At 33.1% G+C, this 19,317-nt stretch overlaps 2 protein-coding genes across 4 annotated transcripts in view; both read left to right on the top strand.

Moving 5' to 3' along the window:
* LOC127864934 (uncharacterized) overlaps positions 1–12,255 on the top strand; it is a 66,833-nt gene extending 54,578 nt beyond the window's left edge. For all 3 annotated transcript variants that reach the window (XM_052404825.1, XM_052404823.1, XM_052404824.1), the window contains 2 exons: positions 11,072–11,243; positions 11,630–12,255. The gene's annotated coding sequence lies outside the window, so the exon portion shown is untranslated. The remainder of the gene's footprint in view (positions 1–11,071; positions 11,244–11,629) is intronic.
* A 948-nt stretch (positions 12,256–13,203) lies between these two features.
* The window catches only part of LOC127864939 (uncharacterized), a 77,653-nt gene continuing 71,539 nt past the window's right edge, over positions 13,204–19,317 (top strand). The window contains exon 1 of the mRNA XM_052404831.1: positions 13,204–13,708. Within this exon, the coding sequence (XP_052260791.1) occupies positions 13,575–13,708 (134 nt within the window). The 5' untranslated portion in view covers positions 13,204–13,574. The remainder of the gene's footprint in view (positions 13,709–19,317) is intronic.

Here is a 19,317-nt window from a genome sequence, read left to right as displayed (position 1 = left end):
AATATTGAAGATAGCAACTTGATATTTGGCATGCATATGTATCTCATGGAGCTGCACATTTTGAGTGGTGAAGCTCAAGGTCAAGGTCATCCTTCAAGGTCAAAGGTCAAATATAAGGGTCAAAATCACTAATGTACGCTTTTGCAGTATTTCAATATTGAAGATAGCAACTTGATATTTGGCATGCATGTGTATCTCATGGAGCTGCACATTTTGAGAGGTGAAAGGTCAAGGTCAAGGTCATTCTTTAAGGTCAGAGGTCAAATTTATGTGGCCCAAATCGCTTATTTTATGAATACTTTTGCAATATTGAAGATAGCAACTTGATATTTGGCATGCATGTGTATCTCATGGAGCTGCACATTTTGAGTGGTGAAAGGTCAAGGTCAAGGTCATCCTTCAAGGTCAAATATATGGGTCAAAATTGGTCATATAATGTCACTTCTGCAATATTGAAGCTAGCAATTTTATATTTGAAATGCATGTGTATCTCATGGAGCTGCACATTTTGAGTGGTGAAGGGTCAAGGTCATCCTACAAGGTCAAACGTCATATAGGGGGACATTGTGTTTCACAAACGCATCTTGTTTATAAATGCTTCTTATCTCTTATATCCATTGAGGGATTGCTGTTAAAAATTTATCAAACACTTAAACTCAAAGTCAAGGTCACCATTTAAAAGTCAAAAGAATCACTGTGGGATATATATACCTGCCTCTCCATTGCCTTGCTCTTTGTCAGCTACATGTACTTGAGTGGTTCAAGGTAAATTATCATAGCAAAGTGATTTTAACATAACATCTGAATTTCAACCCTTCGCCCAAATATTCTGGTCATTTTCATCTTTAACAGTATTTATCAATTTAAGTAATTCTGAATTTTCAGGAGTGAATATTGTAAGGCTGAATTTGTGGCTCAGTCCCATCATCCAGTCTTAATTTTAAATGTATGAATTGAGCATACATGTACATGTTGTAATTCTTGTGTATGGCATTGTTACCTGCAATAAACATTTAGAAGCCAGAATCATAAGTATGTTTTTTATGCCCCCCTACGAAGAAGAGGGGGTATATTGCTTTGCTCATGTCTGTCGGTCTGTCGGTCGGTCCGTCCACCAGGTGGTTGTCAGACGATAACTCAAGAACGCTTGGGCCTAGGATCATGAAACTTCATAGGTACATTGATCATGACTCGCAAATGAACCGTATTGATTTTGAGGTCACTAGGTTAAAGGTCAAGGTCACGGTGACCCGAAATAGTAAAATGGTTTTTGAATGATAACTCAAGAACGCATACGCCTAGGATCATGAAACTTCATGGGTAGATTGATCATGACTTGCAGATGACCCCTATTGATTTTGAGGTCACTAAGTCAAAGGTCAAGGTCACGGTGACCAGAAAAAGTAAAATGGTTTCCGGATGATAACTCAAGAATGCATACGCCTAGGATCATGAAATTTCATGGGTATATTGATCATGACTCGCAGATGACCCCTATTGATTTTGAGGTCACTAGGTCCAAGGTCAAGGTCACGGTGACCCGAAATAGTAAAATGGTTTTCGGATGATAACTCAAGAACGCATATGCATAGGATCATGAAACTTCACAGGTAGATTGATCATGACTCGCAGATGACCCCTATTGATTTTGAGGTCACAAGGTCAAAGGTCAAGGTCACAGTGACAAAAAACGTATTCACACAATGGCTGCCACTACAACTGACAGCCCATATGGGGGGCATGCATGTTTTACAAACAGACCTTGTTTAAAAGATTAGTTATATGAAAAATCAGTGTGAATACCGTTCGAGGAAAAAGCTGACAATAGGCATCAAAACAGTCAGCCTTGGCAGAGGGGTTAATCACGTAATAATCAAGAAGAAGACATCCATACAGAGACAGGCATTTTTCACCGGTTTTTACCCTTTATAACTTGTATAAATTGTTTTTTATACCGCTCAATTTCCAACCACATTGATAGCAAGACAGTTACTAGCTTTTATTTGGTATTGTTATTTGCTCTATATCTTGACTTTACTCGCTGCAAAATTTCTTAGCTGGATGACCTAATTTTAGATCCACAAAGAAAAGTTGCGTTGAGGAAATTCCAGATATAAAGCAAATTTCATTACAAAATAAACACTTATCACCGTTCATTTATATGGCTGGAAAGTGAGTGTCATAAAAAAATAAACAAAAGTAATAAAGGGTATAAAACGGCAAACAATGTTTGTCTTAGTTAAGCATGTACATGTACCTGCCATCTTCACTATGACATGATTATCTCCTCTGCTTAGAATCAACATTATCATCAACAATGTTACATCTAATTTGTAGAAATACTTAAAGATTTGGCCTGTGTAACAATCTGCAAACCAGTTCTTTATGGAACGTCTTTACTGTCTTATAATACTTAAACTTGTGATATCACATTAATCTGACTGTGCATGAATGCCTGTAACCATTATATATATTCATAATAACAATATATAAATACATAATTCAAATATATACTTATAAAGCATAAATATATAAAGATATAATTTTCTTATATATAGATAAAATTTTTAAATTTACAGATACGAATGTATTATATAGAGATTATCTTCCATTATATAAAGTCATTACTTCTTTATATGAAGGCAAAAGATCTTTATATGAATGCCCGTAATCATTTTATATGTGCATAATGACAATATATAAATACATGTTTTGAATATATACAGATAAAGCATTAAAATATAAAGATATAATTTTCTTATATATATATATATATATATATATATATATATAATCTTCCATTATATAAAGGCATTACTTCTTTATATGAAGGCAAAAGATCTTTATATGAATGCCTGTAACCATTATACATATGCATAATCACAATATTTAAATTCATTATTTTAATATATACAGATAAAGCATTAATATATAAAGATATACTTTTCTTATATATAGATATATAATCTTCCATTATATAAAGGCATTACTTCTTTATATGAAGGCAAAAGATCTTTATATGAACATAAATTAGTATTATGTTGCCACGGATTACTCTGATAACAAACGCATTCAACACGCAATTTCATGATGGCTGTTTTGTCATTTACACCCAAGCAATTAAAGTCGTACAGTGACATAAGTGATATGATGTCCGTTGTTATCTTCTCCTGTCTGAAGCGCTGTATCACTACTTCTTTCACTCCAATTCTCTCAAGTATCAAACCCATATCAATTGTTGTGAAATGATGCAAAACAATTTTGTTCCCATGTGTAATAAAAGCTTTGTATATTTTTAATGTTATCTTTAATTCATTAAGATTATATATATATATATATATATATATATATATATATATATATTGCTTACGCAATTTTGTATTAATGTAATTTATTTCGATGTTCATCAGCTGCTTTAGTATGGATTTATTTAATAACGTAATTATCTTAATAAAACAACTATTTATGATCATACAAAACTTTAAAATATTTCTGTACTGTAAATTTATCTTTACAATGTTGAGATTACATATTTACATAAATTAATTTTAAGATTTTTAACGTATAGACCAGTTGACGATGACGTCACGCGCACCTGCAAATATTAGACTCCGCCCACTGGTTGGCAAAAAAAGGTGAAATTCATATTAGCGCATATAGGGAAGGTTGAAATAATCATCGTTTTTATTGATAATCATGCACTATATCAAATATAATTTTACTAACTATGTCTGAATAAAACATAAGCGTGCAAGGAAATGCATTTTTGGAACTATTATATTGTTGTTATTATTAGTTTTTACTATAAACAAACTCTGGAGTGGAACACAATATACGAGCGCGGTATGCGGTTGCCATAAAAATCTCTACTTGGCACATCTTCGCGACCATTTTTTAGATAAAAAAATTCTCTGATATTGAAATTCTTTCAGAGAAAATCAAATTTAATGAACGAACAAAAATAAGGATGTAAACAAACAGCAAATAGATCGACTTTATGTACGCAACATAATATAGTAACTGATTTTGAACATTTATGCCTGTAAAAACTTGCCTTGTTAGTGTTTTTCCCAGGAGGGCAAAGGGGCATGGCGCATTACTTTCAAAAAGGGCATTTTAGCGCGCAGTTTAGGCAAAAAAGGGCAAAAACGTTCCCGGAATACCTGAATTACGGGGCAACATGTAATCGCATCAGAAGCAGTTGTGGAAAAAATAACATATAAACAAGCACATTTATTGGTTATAGATGTATTTAACTTACTATGATTTATATTAATATATTTACCTTGCAATGTGTACATTTAAGTTCCATGCTGTTTCAATAAACTGTACAGCACGACAAACATAATAAAGCAATATATGCATATGAATCTGATTATACACAGATCCACTAACATATAAATGAAACCATGTTTGTCTTATCCCATTTTCTAACAATAATCTTGACAGATGTTTAAAATAACATTGCGAGTAAATTGATCGCTAACAATATGCAAACACTCGTTTCCGTGACATACATCCACCGAGTAGATTACAAATAAATAAATAATGTCGTTGCTATCTAAAACATTTTTATGCATCGTTGATTATCACAGACATTTCATCAATTCCTTCTTAATGTATAATCGCCATCGTTAATTCGATCGTTTACGACGTTATTTGCCATTTTTGCAGAGTCACAATTTAATTCTGTATAGTCCGCCATGTTGATAAAATGTCAAATGATGAAAGCGACAGGTGCGCAAAGCAACGTTAAATCGTATACGCGATTCGCATTTTGTTAAATTAGTATAAGTCTCAGTAATTATTTTAATAATTAGAGCTAATTATCTCAAAGACAAAAACGATAAAGAATAAATTTGTTTGTGATTTTAAATGTAATTATGCGTAAAAATATATGTTTTGATATAACTGAATAATGCATGCAATGCACAATTGCCACGAGAATAACATCGAGTTTTTCATCAAAAGTCTCCGAAGTAATGATTTTATCGTGGAGGATTACACATTGCCGACCGAAAAGTGCGCTTGGTATAACAAAGCCTCCGGCATTATCGATTGATACTGACACGGGGTTATTCACGCATGACTAATTCACAGTTTTGGATCAGTCAGTTTGACTGCCTATAAATCGAGCACTGTTATAGATTAAATCTACTCGATTAATGTAGTCGATTAGACGTTGACGTCTCTCGAGTAAATCAAGCACAGTCGGAGCGTCACAGACAATAGCTGATTTTGTGGACCAAGTTAGATCGTAAGGCAATAAAGATGTAATCGATAAGGGCGCGTGGCGAAATTTGCCTTTGAAAAGGGCAGAGTGGCGATCCGGGAGGGCGGCGTGGCTTTTTGCCACGCTAAAATGGTCTGGGAAAAACACTACTTGTTACACATTAAATAAATTCTCTTGATAAATGTAATTGTTTTTATGTAATTATTCACAGCAATTTTGACACTCTTTGTTTCAGCGTTTTTAACCCGGTGTTTTATTGCACCTTTGTTCATCATAAAGCGATTATCTCGTTATGATCGGATACTGTCCAAACAATTACATTAAGAACACATGGTGTCATAAATCCAGGGACCTATTCTTGGGCCCTTGCATAAACCACATGTGGCATACAAGTGTCATTAAACACAATTTATGATACCTCCATGTCATCTCTTGGCATATTGAGCGATCATCTAATTAAAATTGTAAAGCCAAAATACGAAACAGTTGCTTTAATAAAATATTTTAAAATATTTAAAAAAATGATATTTGTCCAAAATGGATTAACAGGAATTAGTGTATGTATATATTAGCCTGTTTAATCATAATAATAGAGTGTTAATAACTATAAATTAAAAAAATTGTGCAATTTCATTGCTACACAATTAACGTATTTAACGAGTACCAGCAAATGTTAACTCGGCTATTACGTGTTAAGATTGTACGTTTCTGTAGTGTACGAAATGACATCATGAAAACAAGAAAACAACAAAAGGGTAAAAAAAACTTGCGTAAAATAAATTAAAATATAGATTTATTTATTATAAAATGCTAGATTTATATCACTCCTTATCACCAGTAAAGAGAGTGCACGCAAAGACAGTTTAATTTGCTTAATATGCAGTTCTTGTTTTTCATATGTATGCTAAACTTTATGATATTGTCATTCGATGGAAACGAAACAGTAATTTATTTAATGAAAAATAAAATTACTACAATGTTTATAAATTGTAATGTATTCCGCTTTTAGGGCTTCGTTTTATAATTGATTAAATGCCCCTCTTACACTTTCGCTCGCTTATGAACAATAACAATATCTACACCACTTATAATTATAATAAAATTAATGTATGTGTTATTATCTTTGAAATATAATTTACCAAAATCTTACAATCACAAAGAATAGGAAAGAATATTTATTGTTTTGTTTTGTTGGATTGCCAGTTTTTAGTCTTACGACCACCTTTACTCTGATGTTAATAACTAATTCGTACTTTTATACAGAGGAAATTATATTTATGAAAATACAATTATTGGTACTAAATATTATATTTTTGCACTATTATTTAAGAGTTTTAATGTTTATTTCGGATTTTTGTATCGTTTTATTGACTAAACAAACGACATGTATACATGTTTTACGTTACTGTAACCAGTGTTTTTTGCCAACCAGCCAGTGCGCATGCGCGGAAAATCCCGAATGTAAACAATAACATTCAACTGGTCTATTTTTCAAATTGTATCTGCATGTAAACACGATATGTGTTTATATAATACGATTTATGTTTATATAAAGGTATTTTGCCTTTATATAAACAAGTTATGCCTATATATAAAGAGAAAATATTCGTTATCATTATTACATAACGATATATGTTCATATAAAGATATTTTACCTTCATATAAAGAAGTAATGCCTTAATATACGATGGAAGATTATCTGTGTATAATACATTCGTATCTATCTATATATTAGAAAGTTAAATCTTTATATATTAATGCTTTATCTGTATATATTCAAATTATGTATTTATATATTGTGATTATGCATATATATAATGGTTACAGGCATTCATGCACAGTCAGATTGACGTGATATCACAAGTTTTGTTATAATAAGACAGTGAAGGCGTTCCATAGTTCTTCTTAGAAGTTTAAAGTTAGCAATACTCCCATGAGCCTATAAACTCATGACAGTATATATAGTAACACCCCTTGTCAAAAAAATAACCCACTTTCATACCAAAACACGCTTAAACCAACATAAAACTGTGTTTTTTCTGAGTTTTTCTCAGCAAAAGTTGGTTTTTGCTATTAAAAGCGAGTTTTATGTGCGCTAAACTGTGCTTAACTGAGTTTAAAGTTGGTTATTTTAAGAAGATGTGTGTTTAAGCGAGTTTTTTTCTGTAAGGAGTCGGTTTTTTGTGTGTCAAAAGTGAGCCTTTTTATTTATGAGTTGGTTTATGTGTGTTTAAGTGTGTCTTTTTGTTTTATAAGCGAGTCTTTTACAACAGAAGTTGGTCTTTTTTTAAACAGAAGTGGGTTTAAGTGAGTTTAAATTGGTCTTTTTGTAAATAATTTGAGAGCTGAAACCAGGCTAAAAAACTCACTTTAACACACATTGAAAAAATAATACTCATCAATAAAACAATAATTCTTCAACTAGGTCTTTTTTTCATGTTTATAGCCATATATAATACAAGTCAATTGTAAAGGGGCTTTTTTACAGCTTGTTTGCCATTGTCCCTATTGTACATGTGTGTGCTCCCCATAATTTTTTAGTGAATATTGGATGAAAATGGCTCTTTCAGAACATCACAGGTTCACAGATGGACAACAAGTATCACTGCCAAAAACTATAATAATGATCAAACTTTGTTTTATACCTGAAAATGAAAGAGTTTGTGTTTCACTTTGATTTTTTTCTTTATATTTGTTTTTATTATTAACAATATCTTATGATTGTTATATGTCTTAAAATTATTATATTTTTTTAAATTTTAAAACAATCTTATATGATTGTTTATATTTGTTTAAAACAGTATTTACTTGTTAAATCTGCATATTTAAATAATTATGGTATTGGAAACATTTTTTTGGAAATAATCTATTTATTTGTGTATATAAGTTATGCAAGATTTTGATATTTTCATATGATACCATCATATCCATTTTCTTAATTTGCAATAAAATAATAAGTTGCCAAACATGACCTGTGTTACATAAACAGTCAACAAAATAACAAGACTACCTAAAAACACCCCTTTTCACACCACTAACAATAAACAGATAACAATATGTCAGGCATTCAGAGCTAAACAGGGTACTGATTATCTAAGATAAGGCTACTGATAGGGGTTGCCCAGACATAAGGCTGGAATGAGGATTAAGACTTTTGATTGGTTCAAATTTTTGCACAGGAAATTATTTGAAAACAACAACTTTTGAAAAACAAGCTGGTTTCAGCAATTGAATATTGAGCTAAATATAATAAACATTAAGACTTATAATTGTTCTGTAAAATGTATTGAAATACTGTCAGCATAAAGTATTGTGTGATGAAAACAATGTGTTTTTTACTACAATTTGGAAATCAACAATAAGTTTGTTGGAAAAGAGGTTCAACTGTGTTTTTTTTGGAATACTGAAGAACAGTTTTTACAGGTTTGTATTGTCATTTCTTCATACTTTTTTTATTTAGTTTATTGAATTAATTATGATCATTATTATATTTATGTATTGTCACTGGGAAATGTAAATTGATAAGTTAATGTATTGCAATTTAAAGGAAAAACAACACATTTTGAAGCAAAAATAGATAAACATACACATGACAAAGTGTAAATGCTGTGTACAGTAAATTATTGTGGTTGTGTTTTATGATTATTGTCATCTTTATTGTTATTGATAGATATTTCTGGTTATTACTGAACAGATTTCTTTCCCTCATATTTAATGAGAACTTTTATATTTTAATTTTGAAGGTTAAACTCTTGCCCCAAGAGCAAAAGGGGTAATCATACTACCTGATGTATGGACTTTTACACCAGGCTTTTACCCTGCACGAGCTGGCCAACTTGGAATACGGACAAAACCCCTCCCGGATAAAAACCCTCCCGTCATTTTCATAGGGGGCGGACGAAACCCTCCCATGAATAAACATGGGCGGACAAAAACCCTCCCATGAAAAAAACGGGGGAGGACAAAAACCCTCCCATGAAAAAACGGGACCGGACAAAAACCCTCCCGTAAAAGAAACACTAAGTGTTGCATTCATTAATCCTATAAAATTACCCATTGTGTGTATTGTGTTTTCAGGGGTATGAAATTGAAAGAAAATATGTAATCATTAACTGTAAACATACCGCTTTCTAATGTGCATATATATCCGATAATCCAATATAATAACAACATCAATTAAAACATAAAATGAGGCCATTTATAAACAAGTGAATTTAAATTTAGATTGAATGCAATACGATACAGTGCAACGATTAGTCGCGTCATATGCTCATTCATGCAAAACACGTGCTTTCCGGGAAGTTTCTGAAAACTTTGCGAAAATGAAAGTAAAATTCTGTTAACAACTAAGAATTCGTTAGCATGTAACTAATTTGTCTTAATTACTTATTTAATTTTGCTTCGACTGTAACGTTTTCAATTGCATTTTTGCAGACAATATATAAAGCATACTGTATTGTCAAATATGTCAATGATTCAGTTATTTAGGCCCACTTATCAGCTAATCATAACAATTAACTAGTTAATGGCATACAATAATATGTATCAAAATAGCAAACTGTGAATCTGCAACTGCGGACAAAAACCCTCCCGTGAAAGCAATTAAACACCGACAAATGTAATTGCTTCACACATTGTTGCATTCATTAATCCGCAAAGTTTACTCAAAATATCAAACTGTGAATCTGCAACTACTTTTAGTTTTTAAGTAGTTTAATCACAGAATCAATTAAAAGCAATTAAACGCCGACAAATGTATTTGCTTCACACAATGTTCCATTCATTAATCCGAAAAAATCACTCAATGCTGACAACACTTGTTCAAAATATCATACTGTGAATCTGCAACATATATAAAGCAATTTGTTTGTGTAAGGGCACACAAGTGTCTACAATGTTGGTTTTTGTTTATCAATTGATTATGCTTATTTGTCAATGAAAGTAACATTATACTGTCTAGACTTCATAATACTTGTTATAAAACGAAATAAAGAATGTCTTGGGAAGCCTGTGTCCGCCTCTGTTATTTTTGCGATGATGACTAAAAAAGAAACACGACTTTGATGTTCTTAATGCACTGGCCAGAGCACAATTTGATATTTTATATATTTTATAGAAACACCCTACTTGTTATTCATACTAAGTAATCATAAATATCGTAGTTCTTATCATACTAAGTTATAATACAAATCTTAGTTCAAACATATATAATTGAGTCAAATGGGTGTAAAATAACAACATTTCAATTCGGAAATATTTTAATTAGTCATTATATAGTGTAATGTTACCTACTGAAGTGAAGTCTCTATTACAAAAAATAAATATCTCGGATAACCGACAACAAAATACAAATGTCGGAAATGACATTCGGAAATGACCGATTTCGGATTAAAAATTCATAAATAATTGTTGATAGTTGAATTCGTGGCTCAGATTTCACGGGAGGGTTTTTGTCCGGTCCCGTTTTTACATGGGAGAGTTTTTGTCCTCCCCCGTTTTTTTCATGGGAGGGTTTTTGTCCGTCCCCGTTTATTCATGGGAGGGTTTTTGTCCGGCCCCTATAAAACTGACGGGAGGGTTTTTATCCGGGAGGGGTTTTGTCCGGCATTCGGCCAACTTGAGGGGAACTGAAGTGGGCAAACCTCGCCCTGTCATTGAACAAGAAAGCTGGATTTGTTGAGAGGTAAAACTGGTTATTGCATTTTAAAAGCGTTATAATTCTGACAAATGTGACAATTATTTTTAGAGTTTGAAATGTGATGAAAGTAAATTACAAGCTTTGGAAAATTACCAATTGTAAATATTTTGTCAAAACTCCTTTTCTTTTTTTGGTTCCAGAGTATCATTAAAGCTGAAATCCAGCATGAAACCAGGGAGGTGAAGGCCATCGCACAGGCCATGTGACGACTATTCACTCCCCACCAGCTTGTGACTTGTTCCATGAAGGGAGCAACAACTACAACGGGGTCACCAAGACCATGCCTCCCCGCTGAGAGAAATGCAATCATTGGTACTTTTTCTTCATCATAAAAATTTGAAGTACCAGTTATCCGTATAGAAATTCAATACACAACCTACAAATATTTTTCAGATCACTTACTGTTACAGTCGCATAAATGATCATTATATTACATCATTTGTGAAAAGGGGGAGTTTTTATTATCCAAGTGACAGTTAACAATAGTTTTTTTTAATTCATGAAGACAGGGATTGAATAACATTGTCTGTGTCTCTAGCCACTGTCTCCAGGACAATCAGTTCTAAACTTATTTGTGTTGACTTCCTTAATATGCAAATATTTAACCTCTTTTTCTGGCTAGAGTATTTTCTATTTAAGAACAGATTTTGTTTTTTTGGCATGTTTTTTAAAATGAATAGTCTATTATATTTTTTCAGATGTCATAGCCAAAACCTTTGACAAGCCTCTGGTTGATGTTGAAGAAAAGATGAGAGGTTGTTTAAGGCGTCTGCGGCTGATGCACAAGTAGACTGAAGTCTTTGTAAATAAAATGTGCTGTTAAAATGATTATTTAACCATTGTTTTAACTTGTTATATTGATTTGCACCTGTTTCAACAACATTAACTTATTTTTATGCTCCCGGTAGGGTCTCATATAACTGTCCGTCTGTCTGTCTATCCGTCCGAAAACTTTAGCATTGGTCATAACTTTTGCAATATTGAAGAAAGCAACTTGATATTTTGCATGCATGTGTATCTCATTGAGCTGCACATTTTGAGTGGTGCAGGGTCAAGGTCATCCTTCAAGGTCAGAGGTCAAAATCCAATGGAAGTAATAAGCTTTAAAGAGAGATAATTTCTATACCTGCCAAATGATAAATAGAAATTTTATTTCAAAACGGCGCAGTAGGGGGCATTGTGTTTCTGACAAACACATCTCTTGTTTGTACTTATTCCATACAATCTTCCTTTTTTCAGTTCTTTCTTTGTGTTCAATGTTATGTTATAACACTATTATATTTTATTATAACAATGCCATGTCTGTCAAAATAGTTTTATCATGCTGTGCAATGGATATATATGTAAAATTTTATGTTTTATCGTTTAAAACAGTAAATAGAATTTAATTTATGATATTTTTGTTCTTATCATAAAAAAGTTTTTCAGTTTTCAAGTGGGTGAAAAGTTGGTTTTTACTGAGCATTTAACAGGTTTTAAAGCTAGTTTTAACTGCGTTTAATCTGTGAAAAGCACACATTTCGCTCACTTAATGCTCAAACAAAAACCCACTTTTAACTCGCTTAAGAACAGGAAAAACCGTCTTGATGTGTAGAAGCGGGTGTATATCCAAAATAAAGAAGGAAAACACACTTACTTTTAACCAACTTAAGTTGGAAAAACGCGGTTTTAAAGCGTATTTTAACTGCGTTTAATCTGAGAAAAGCACACATTTAGCTCACTTAACACTCAAACAAAACCCCACTTTTAACTCGCTTAAGAACAGGAAAAACCGACTTGATATGAAGAAGCGGGTTTAAAAGCCAACATAAAGAAGGAAAATACACTCACTTTAACCAACTTAAGTTGGTTTAAGTTGGTATAAGACGGTTTTAAAGTAAGTTTAAACTGCGCTTAATCTGTGAAAAGCACACATTTAGCTCACTTAACGCTCAAACAAAAACCCACTTTTAACTCGCTTAAGAACAGGAAAAACCGACTTGATGTGTAGAAGCAGGTTTAAAAGCCAACATAAAGTAGGAAAACACACTCACTTTTAACCCACTTAAGTTGGTTTAAGTTAGTTTTAGTTGGTTTAAGTTGGTATTAGAAGGTATAAGCGTGTTGGTTTATGATAGTGAAATCCAGGTTTTACCTACAAAAAACCAAGTCGGTAAGCAAAAAGTGTGTTTAAAAGACACGCTTTAACCCGGTGCCAATACCGCAGGGTTTAACACGGTTTTAACACGGATTAAAACCGGGTTATTCCCACTTTTTTGACAAGGGTGTACTGCTATCATACTGAACTACATTCAAAGGCTTATATGGTTTCTGTTCAGTTGGATGTTCCTTACAGCTTGACTGTATTTAATAGCATTAAAAGTGTGGGTTTTCTGGGATATTAATTGTAAGAAATATACATTAACATTAATATATCTATTGATTTAATGTAATAAAATTTTATTTGTTGAACTTTTATAATCAAAATGGCGGCTAAATATTATTGTTGTACAATCTGCAAGGACGAGCAGTCTGTAGAAATAGATGCAGATTTTTACTGTAAAACATGTCTTAAATACTTCTGCAAAAGATGTATAAACTCCCACAGCTAGACAGCATGGTTGGTTGTTTTTCAAAAAATCTCCTTATGGAAAGGATAAAATAATGAAGTGGCCTCTTTCTAAGAAGATGGAGACTTCTCTTTTAACATGCGCCATACACAAGGTTGAACAGTTAACAATGTACTGTCCGGACCACAGTCAGCTGTGCTGCTCAAGATGTGTTGAGCTTAATCACAGGTAGCTTATTATTACTTATTTCATATCAGTATAAATTATTGCATTGTATTACCTGTATGCAACAGGGGCGTCGGAAGCACATTAACATGGGGGGGAGCATGGGGTGGGTATGGGAGAGGGTATCCCCCTCCCGCTGGTGGGGGTTTGGCATACCCCGGAATTTTTTTCAAATTTTAGCATCAAATGGCGCATTTTGGTGCGTTGCTATGCCTGATATCTGACCTTATACACGTCTATTGCAGGCATTTTCTGAATGACAAAATTTGTGACAGACAGACAGACACACGATGGAGAAGTGATCACTATATGTAGCAGTTTGTACTTTGTAGCAGGCGACACAATAAGGGATCATGTGGGTTGAAAGAACGTTCTTCAGGGTTTTTTGTGCCGAAATTCCGTTTTGGAAATTTTGAAATTCGTTGGTTGGTTTGGAGTACACATATTGAAATGACACAAAAAGTGGTAAAAACTTTAAATAAGTTCTAAGAATAATAGAATTACTTCGAGTTAATACAATTAATTCAGGTATCTTGAGGTATCTTTAATTTTGTGAAAATTAAGGACTATTGAATATCGGCACATTTGTTTCTTGCCATAATTTCCTTTATATTAATAGAAAGAAGCAAAGGCTTAAATCATACCGACAATTAAAGATTCCCAGGTTTAATTACTCAAAAATAAAGGGATTATCGTTATAAAAGAGATCTATTAATTACCCCCGGTAACAACAAAATTGACACATACATTTCAGCGGGCGGTTGATGACAATCAACAATACACGTGTCATAACCGCAAATAGGTGATTACATTGCTTCGTGGTAAAGATTTTTTCAAATATATGTGTATTAAAATGATTTTTTTTAAAGGTCTTGGCCGAAATTTCATTTTTGGCAAAAATATTGGGGCGGCAGCTGCCGCCCCTGCCGCCCCAGCTCTGACGCCTCTGTGCAATTACCATCATCCATGTTAATTTGTTTGGATTATTCTATTAAGTTATGTAAGGTTTTCAAAATCATTTCTTGTGTGCAATTTTTTCTTGAGCTTTAATTTGTTAATTTGTGTTTGTTTGAAATAACATTTCAAAGTTCAAGCATATGGATTACAAGACATTGGCAACATTTCAGCAACAAATGTAGTATATAATATAGCAGTACCTTAAGGCTTTAATCAACCTGCCTGTATAATGTCTCATGTATATGTTCCTTTACTCTATTTATGGAGGATAGTTCACACTTGACGTTTGCTTGTTTGAGCCTGCTTTTTTAACCTTCTCATCGTGACGTTTTCTCAGTTTTGTTTCTTTATGTTGGTTGTTTGTTGTCTGTCATCAACAATTTGCATATGAACACTATAGAGGCGCCACATGTCTTGCCAGGTTTTTTTTTTTACTTGATTTTATAGCTGAAATTCGGTTATGTTCCCAATCCCAAAAAGTATACTTTTTTCTCAAAATGTGGCAAAAAATTCCCAATTTCCAAAAAAAAATAAAATATTCTAATTTATTTCAATTTTAATTCAATTACATCTAACAAAGTATTATATGATTTTGTTCTTTTAATTTGAATGATTATAAAGACTTATATCAAATTTAGTATTTCCCTAATCAGTGGACTTTTCGTTTGGAATTAAAAGGCTAATGAATTTATTTTCCCAATTTCATGAAAATGCCGATAAAATTCCCAATTCCAAAGCCATGGGCTATCTTCCCAAAAAGTGGAAAAGAAACCCTGCTTGCCCAATATTCATGGAACTTTGTATTAACAGTTCGTGTAGATTAAATATAAGCTCAATAGTGCCTTTTCATTGATTTTTAGTTGGTAGCGCTAGATTGGTCGAGTAAATTTACAGACCTTGTTTTGCAAATCAGTATGTGCTTAGAAGCCTTAGCTATGCTAACAACCCTAACTTATTATGCTAGGAACGATAACAGCTGCCTGTCTGCACTGCAGACGACAAATACTATGGAGTGTCTGCTCTACTACTCAGTGAGTGTATTTACCAGCTTGTAAGACGACATTGGCCTGTTTAGTGTTTATCATTTAAATCTGTTCGTATTGGCTGCTTTCAGGGAAAACGGGGCTTAATGCATGTCAAATAAGATAAGCCTGTGCACACTGATTAGCCTATGCAATGCGCACAAGCTTATCAAGGACGACAACAGCGAACAATTTCAGTGCCTTTGATTATAATTTTGTGGCCAGTTTGTTGACATTTGTAGTTTAAATCTGAGTTTTCATGTAATTTCCAGACCGGGAAATATATGTCTTTGACCCAATATCCTGTGACCTTAAAATACTTTTGGGAATGTCTTGTTTGTCCGATCTTCATTAAATTTTTTACAGAGTGTTTTTCTATTCATATAGCCACTAAGTTAAAAACTAGTTCCAGCTTTTTAAATACATGCCGGACAGAGGGACATGTTTCTTACATGCAGATGGTGATACCTTGCAAACACTCTACATGTCACAATAAAAGCTCACCTGAGCACAACATTCCCATGGTGAATTATTTTGATGAAATTTTGTCGTCCTTTGTCCATCATCAACATTTGCCTTTTGAACACCCAAGGATGGAATTTAGTGGAAAATCTTCATAAAATTCATTTTGAACATTTTGTCCTAATGATATGTCAGCCACGTTTCAAGTCTGGTCATGTAAGGTAAAAACTAGGTTACATTAAAGAACAATCTTGTGAACACTCTAGAGGACAAAAAAATTGCCCAGTTTTTTTTATGAAACTTTTTTGTCAGAATGATATACTGAATGCATTTTAAACTGGGTTGTGTATGGTTTAAAAAAAATAGCTTGTTAGATAAAATAAAAAAAGCATGTGAACATTAAAATACCACATTTATTGTCTAATGCAACTAATGCAAGTACCATTATCCAATTAAAATCTTAGCCAGATTGCAATTTTCCTGAAAGCTCAAGAAGAGTATCAGACATTCAGCCCAGCAACCATATTTTACAGACCAATACAATATAAATATGTAATCGCTTAAACATATTCATGGTCTATCACAGCAAACATACTTTTTAGCTCTACTGCCAAAGGCAGAAGAGCTTATTGGATGGCATGGTGTCTGTCTGTCTGTCTGTCTGTCTGTCTGTGTGTGTGTGCGTGCGTGCGTTAGACTTTTATTCTTTTCAGATAAAGTCCACAGTTTTCATCCAATTCTTTTCAAATTTGTCCACTGTCTTTATATTAATGAGGACTCGAACCCTATTGATTTTCAGGTCACTGGGTCAAAGGTCAAGGTCACAGTGACTCGAAATAGTAAACTGGTTTCCGGATGATAACTCAATAATGCTAAGGCCTAGGATCCTGAAACTTCAAAGATCACGACTGGCTGATGACACCTTTTCATTTTCAGGTCACTAGGTCAAAAGTCAAGGTCACAGTGACTCAAAATAGTAAAATGGTTACTTTTTCTTGTTTATCAGATAAAGCCCACAGTTTTTATCCGATTCTTTTCAAACATGTTCTGTGTCTTCATATTAATGAGGACTCGAACCCTATTGATTTTCAGGTCACTGGGTCAAAGGTCAAGGTGACAGTGACTCGAAATAGTAAAATGGTTTCTAGATGTTAACTCAAGAATGCTTAGGCCAAGGATCATGAAACTTCATAAGTGCATTGATCATGACTGGGTGATGACCCCTTTTGATTTTCGGGTCACTAGGTCAAAGGTCAAGGTCACAGTGACTCGAAATAGTAAAATGGTTACTTTTTCTTGTTTGTCCGATAAAGTCCACAGTTTTCATCTGTTTCTTTTCAAACTTGTTCAGTCTGTCTTCATATTTATAAGTGCTCGAACCCTATTGATTTTCAAGTCAATGGGTCAAAGGTCAAGGTCACAGTGACTCGAAATAGTATAATGCTTTCCGGATGATAACTCAAGAATGCTTAGGCCTAGGATCATGAAACTTCATAGTTACATTGATCATGACTGGCAGATGACCCCTATTAATTTTCAGGTCAATTGGTCAAAGTCACAGTGACTCAAAACAGCAAAATGGTTTCCGGATGATAACTCAAGAATAATAAGGCCTAGGATCATGAAACTTTATAGGTACATTGATCATGACTGGCATATGACCACTGTTGATTTTCAGGTCACTAGGTCAAAGGTCAAGGTCACAGTGACAAAAAACGTATTCACACAATGCTGCCACTACAACTGACAGCCCATATGGGGCATGTTTTACAAACAGCCCTTTTTTATAAAGAGCAATATTGAAGCAATAAGTCCAGAATGACTTCCCCTAGAATATTAGAAAATTTTGAAATCCCGCTTGTTTACGCAATTAATTCCACAGTTTTCATCCAATTATTTCCAAATTTGCATGTAGTATCTTTATATCAATGAGGACTTGAACCCTATTGAATATGAGCAGTATTGAAGAAATAAGTACACAATAATCTCCCCTTGAATTTGAGAAAATTCCCCTTGTTTGCGCGATTAAGTACACAGTTTCCATCTTATTCTTTCCAAACTTGCACAGTGTTTTAGCAGTAGAGCGATGCAGGCCCTCATAGGCCTCTTGTTTATTTAAGCCCATATCCAGCGACATAAAATTATACAAATATTTTATAGAAATAAATACAAACTGACAATAATTATGCATGTTATTGTTAAAAAACAAATCATTCATTTGTACGAATCACATTACTCACATGTATAGTCCATCTTCATGAAACTTGGTAATACATGTAACATTAAATTTTGTTCAAATGACATCATTGGAGTTCAAAACTGGTCATGTTGGATGTAAAACTAGATCACTTGGTAAAATTGAAGAAATGGTTTGTTGACATACTTGTAGATAACATTTATTGCATATTTTTTTCATGACATTTGGTAAGAACATTTGTCCCAATCATATCTCAGACTAGATCATTAATGATAAGTGGGTGCTGTAGGGTGAAAAACTAACTTAGTCACTATGTAAAACTGCATGATTACAAATTGATGTCTTATTCCAACTTAACATAATACTGTGTTTAAGTGACTATATTAAACTGCATGATTACAAATCTTATTAAAACTCTAGAGGCCAAATTGATTTTATAATGCTTGTAAAAGCAATGCAATTGTTTCAATGATATCTCGGCCGATTTTAAAACTTTTGAAGTAATAACATTTGTCCAAATGATTTCAAGGTTCATGAGTTCAAAGCTTGATCACTAGGTCATATTTAGGCCACGACTTTTTTTTTTATTGGTTTACAAAAATTATTTTGAAAATGGTCCATCGGGCGGTCGAAAAAAAAAAAAAAAAAAAAACATCATTGGAAAAATAAGTTTATACTAATAACATCAGAACAAAGACATCATATCTTTTATAACCTTAACACAGAGACGAAAAAATCAAATTATGCAATGAAACACATCTATATCTTCAAATGAAATGAGTCACCTAAAAGCACCTTTTGTAACATCAGGCAATTTTAAACACTCCATTAAATGCCATGCGTTCTTCTCCCATTAAAACGAAAAACTGCGCTTCATTTCCGTCATTTGATGCGCACCATTACGCAATGCGATGCCCGTTGCATAAATCTTATATAAGATAAACTACTCATACACAAAGTATGTGTTTGCTCTT

This window comes from Dreissena polymorpha, chromosome 1 (genome assembly GCF_020536995.1).
Source record: "Dreissena polymorpha isolate Duluth1 chromosome 1, UMN_Dpol_1.0, whole genome shotgun sequence".
NCBI lineage: Eukaryota > Metazoa > Mollusca > Bivalvia > Myida > Dreissenidae > Dreissena > Dreissena polymorpha.
The sequence above is the reverse complement of the archived record's forward strand: the minus strand, read 5'-3'. Positions and strand labels throughout refer to the sequence as shown.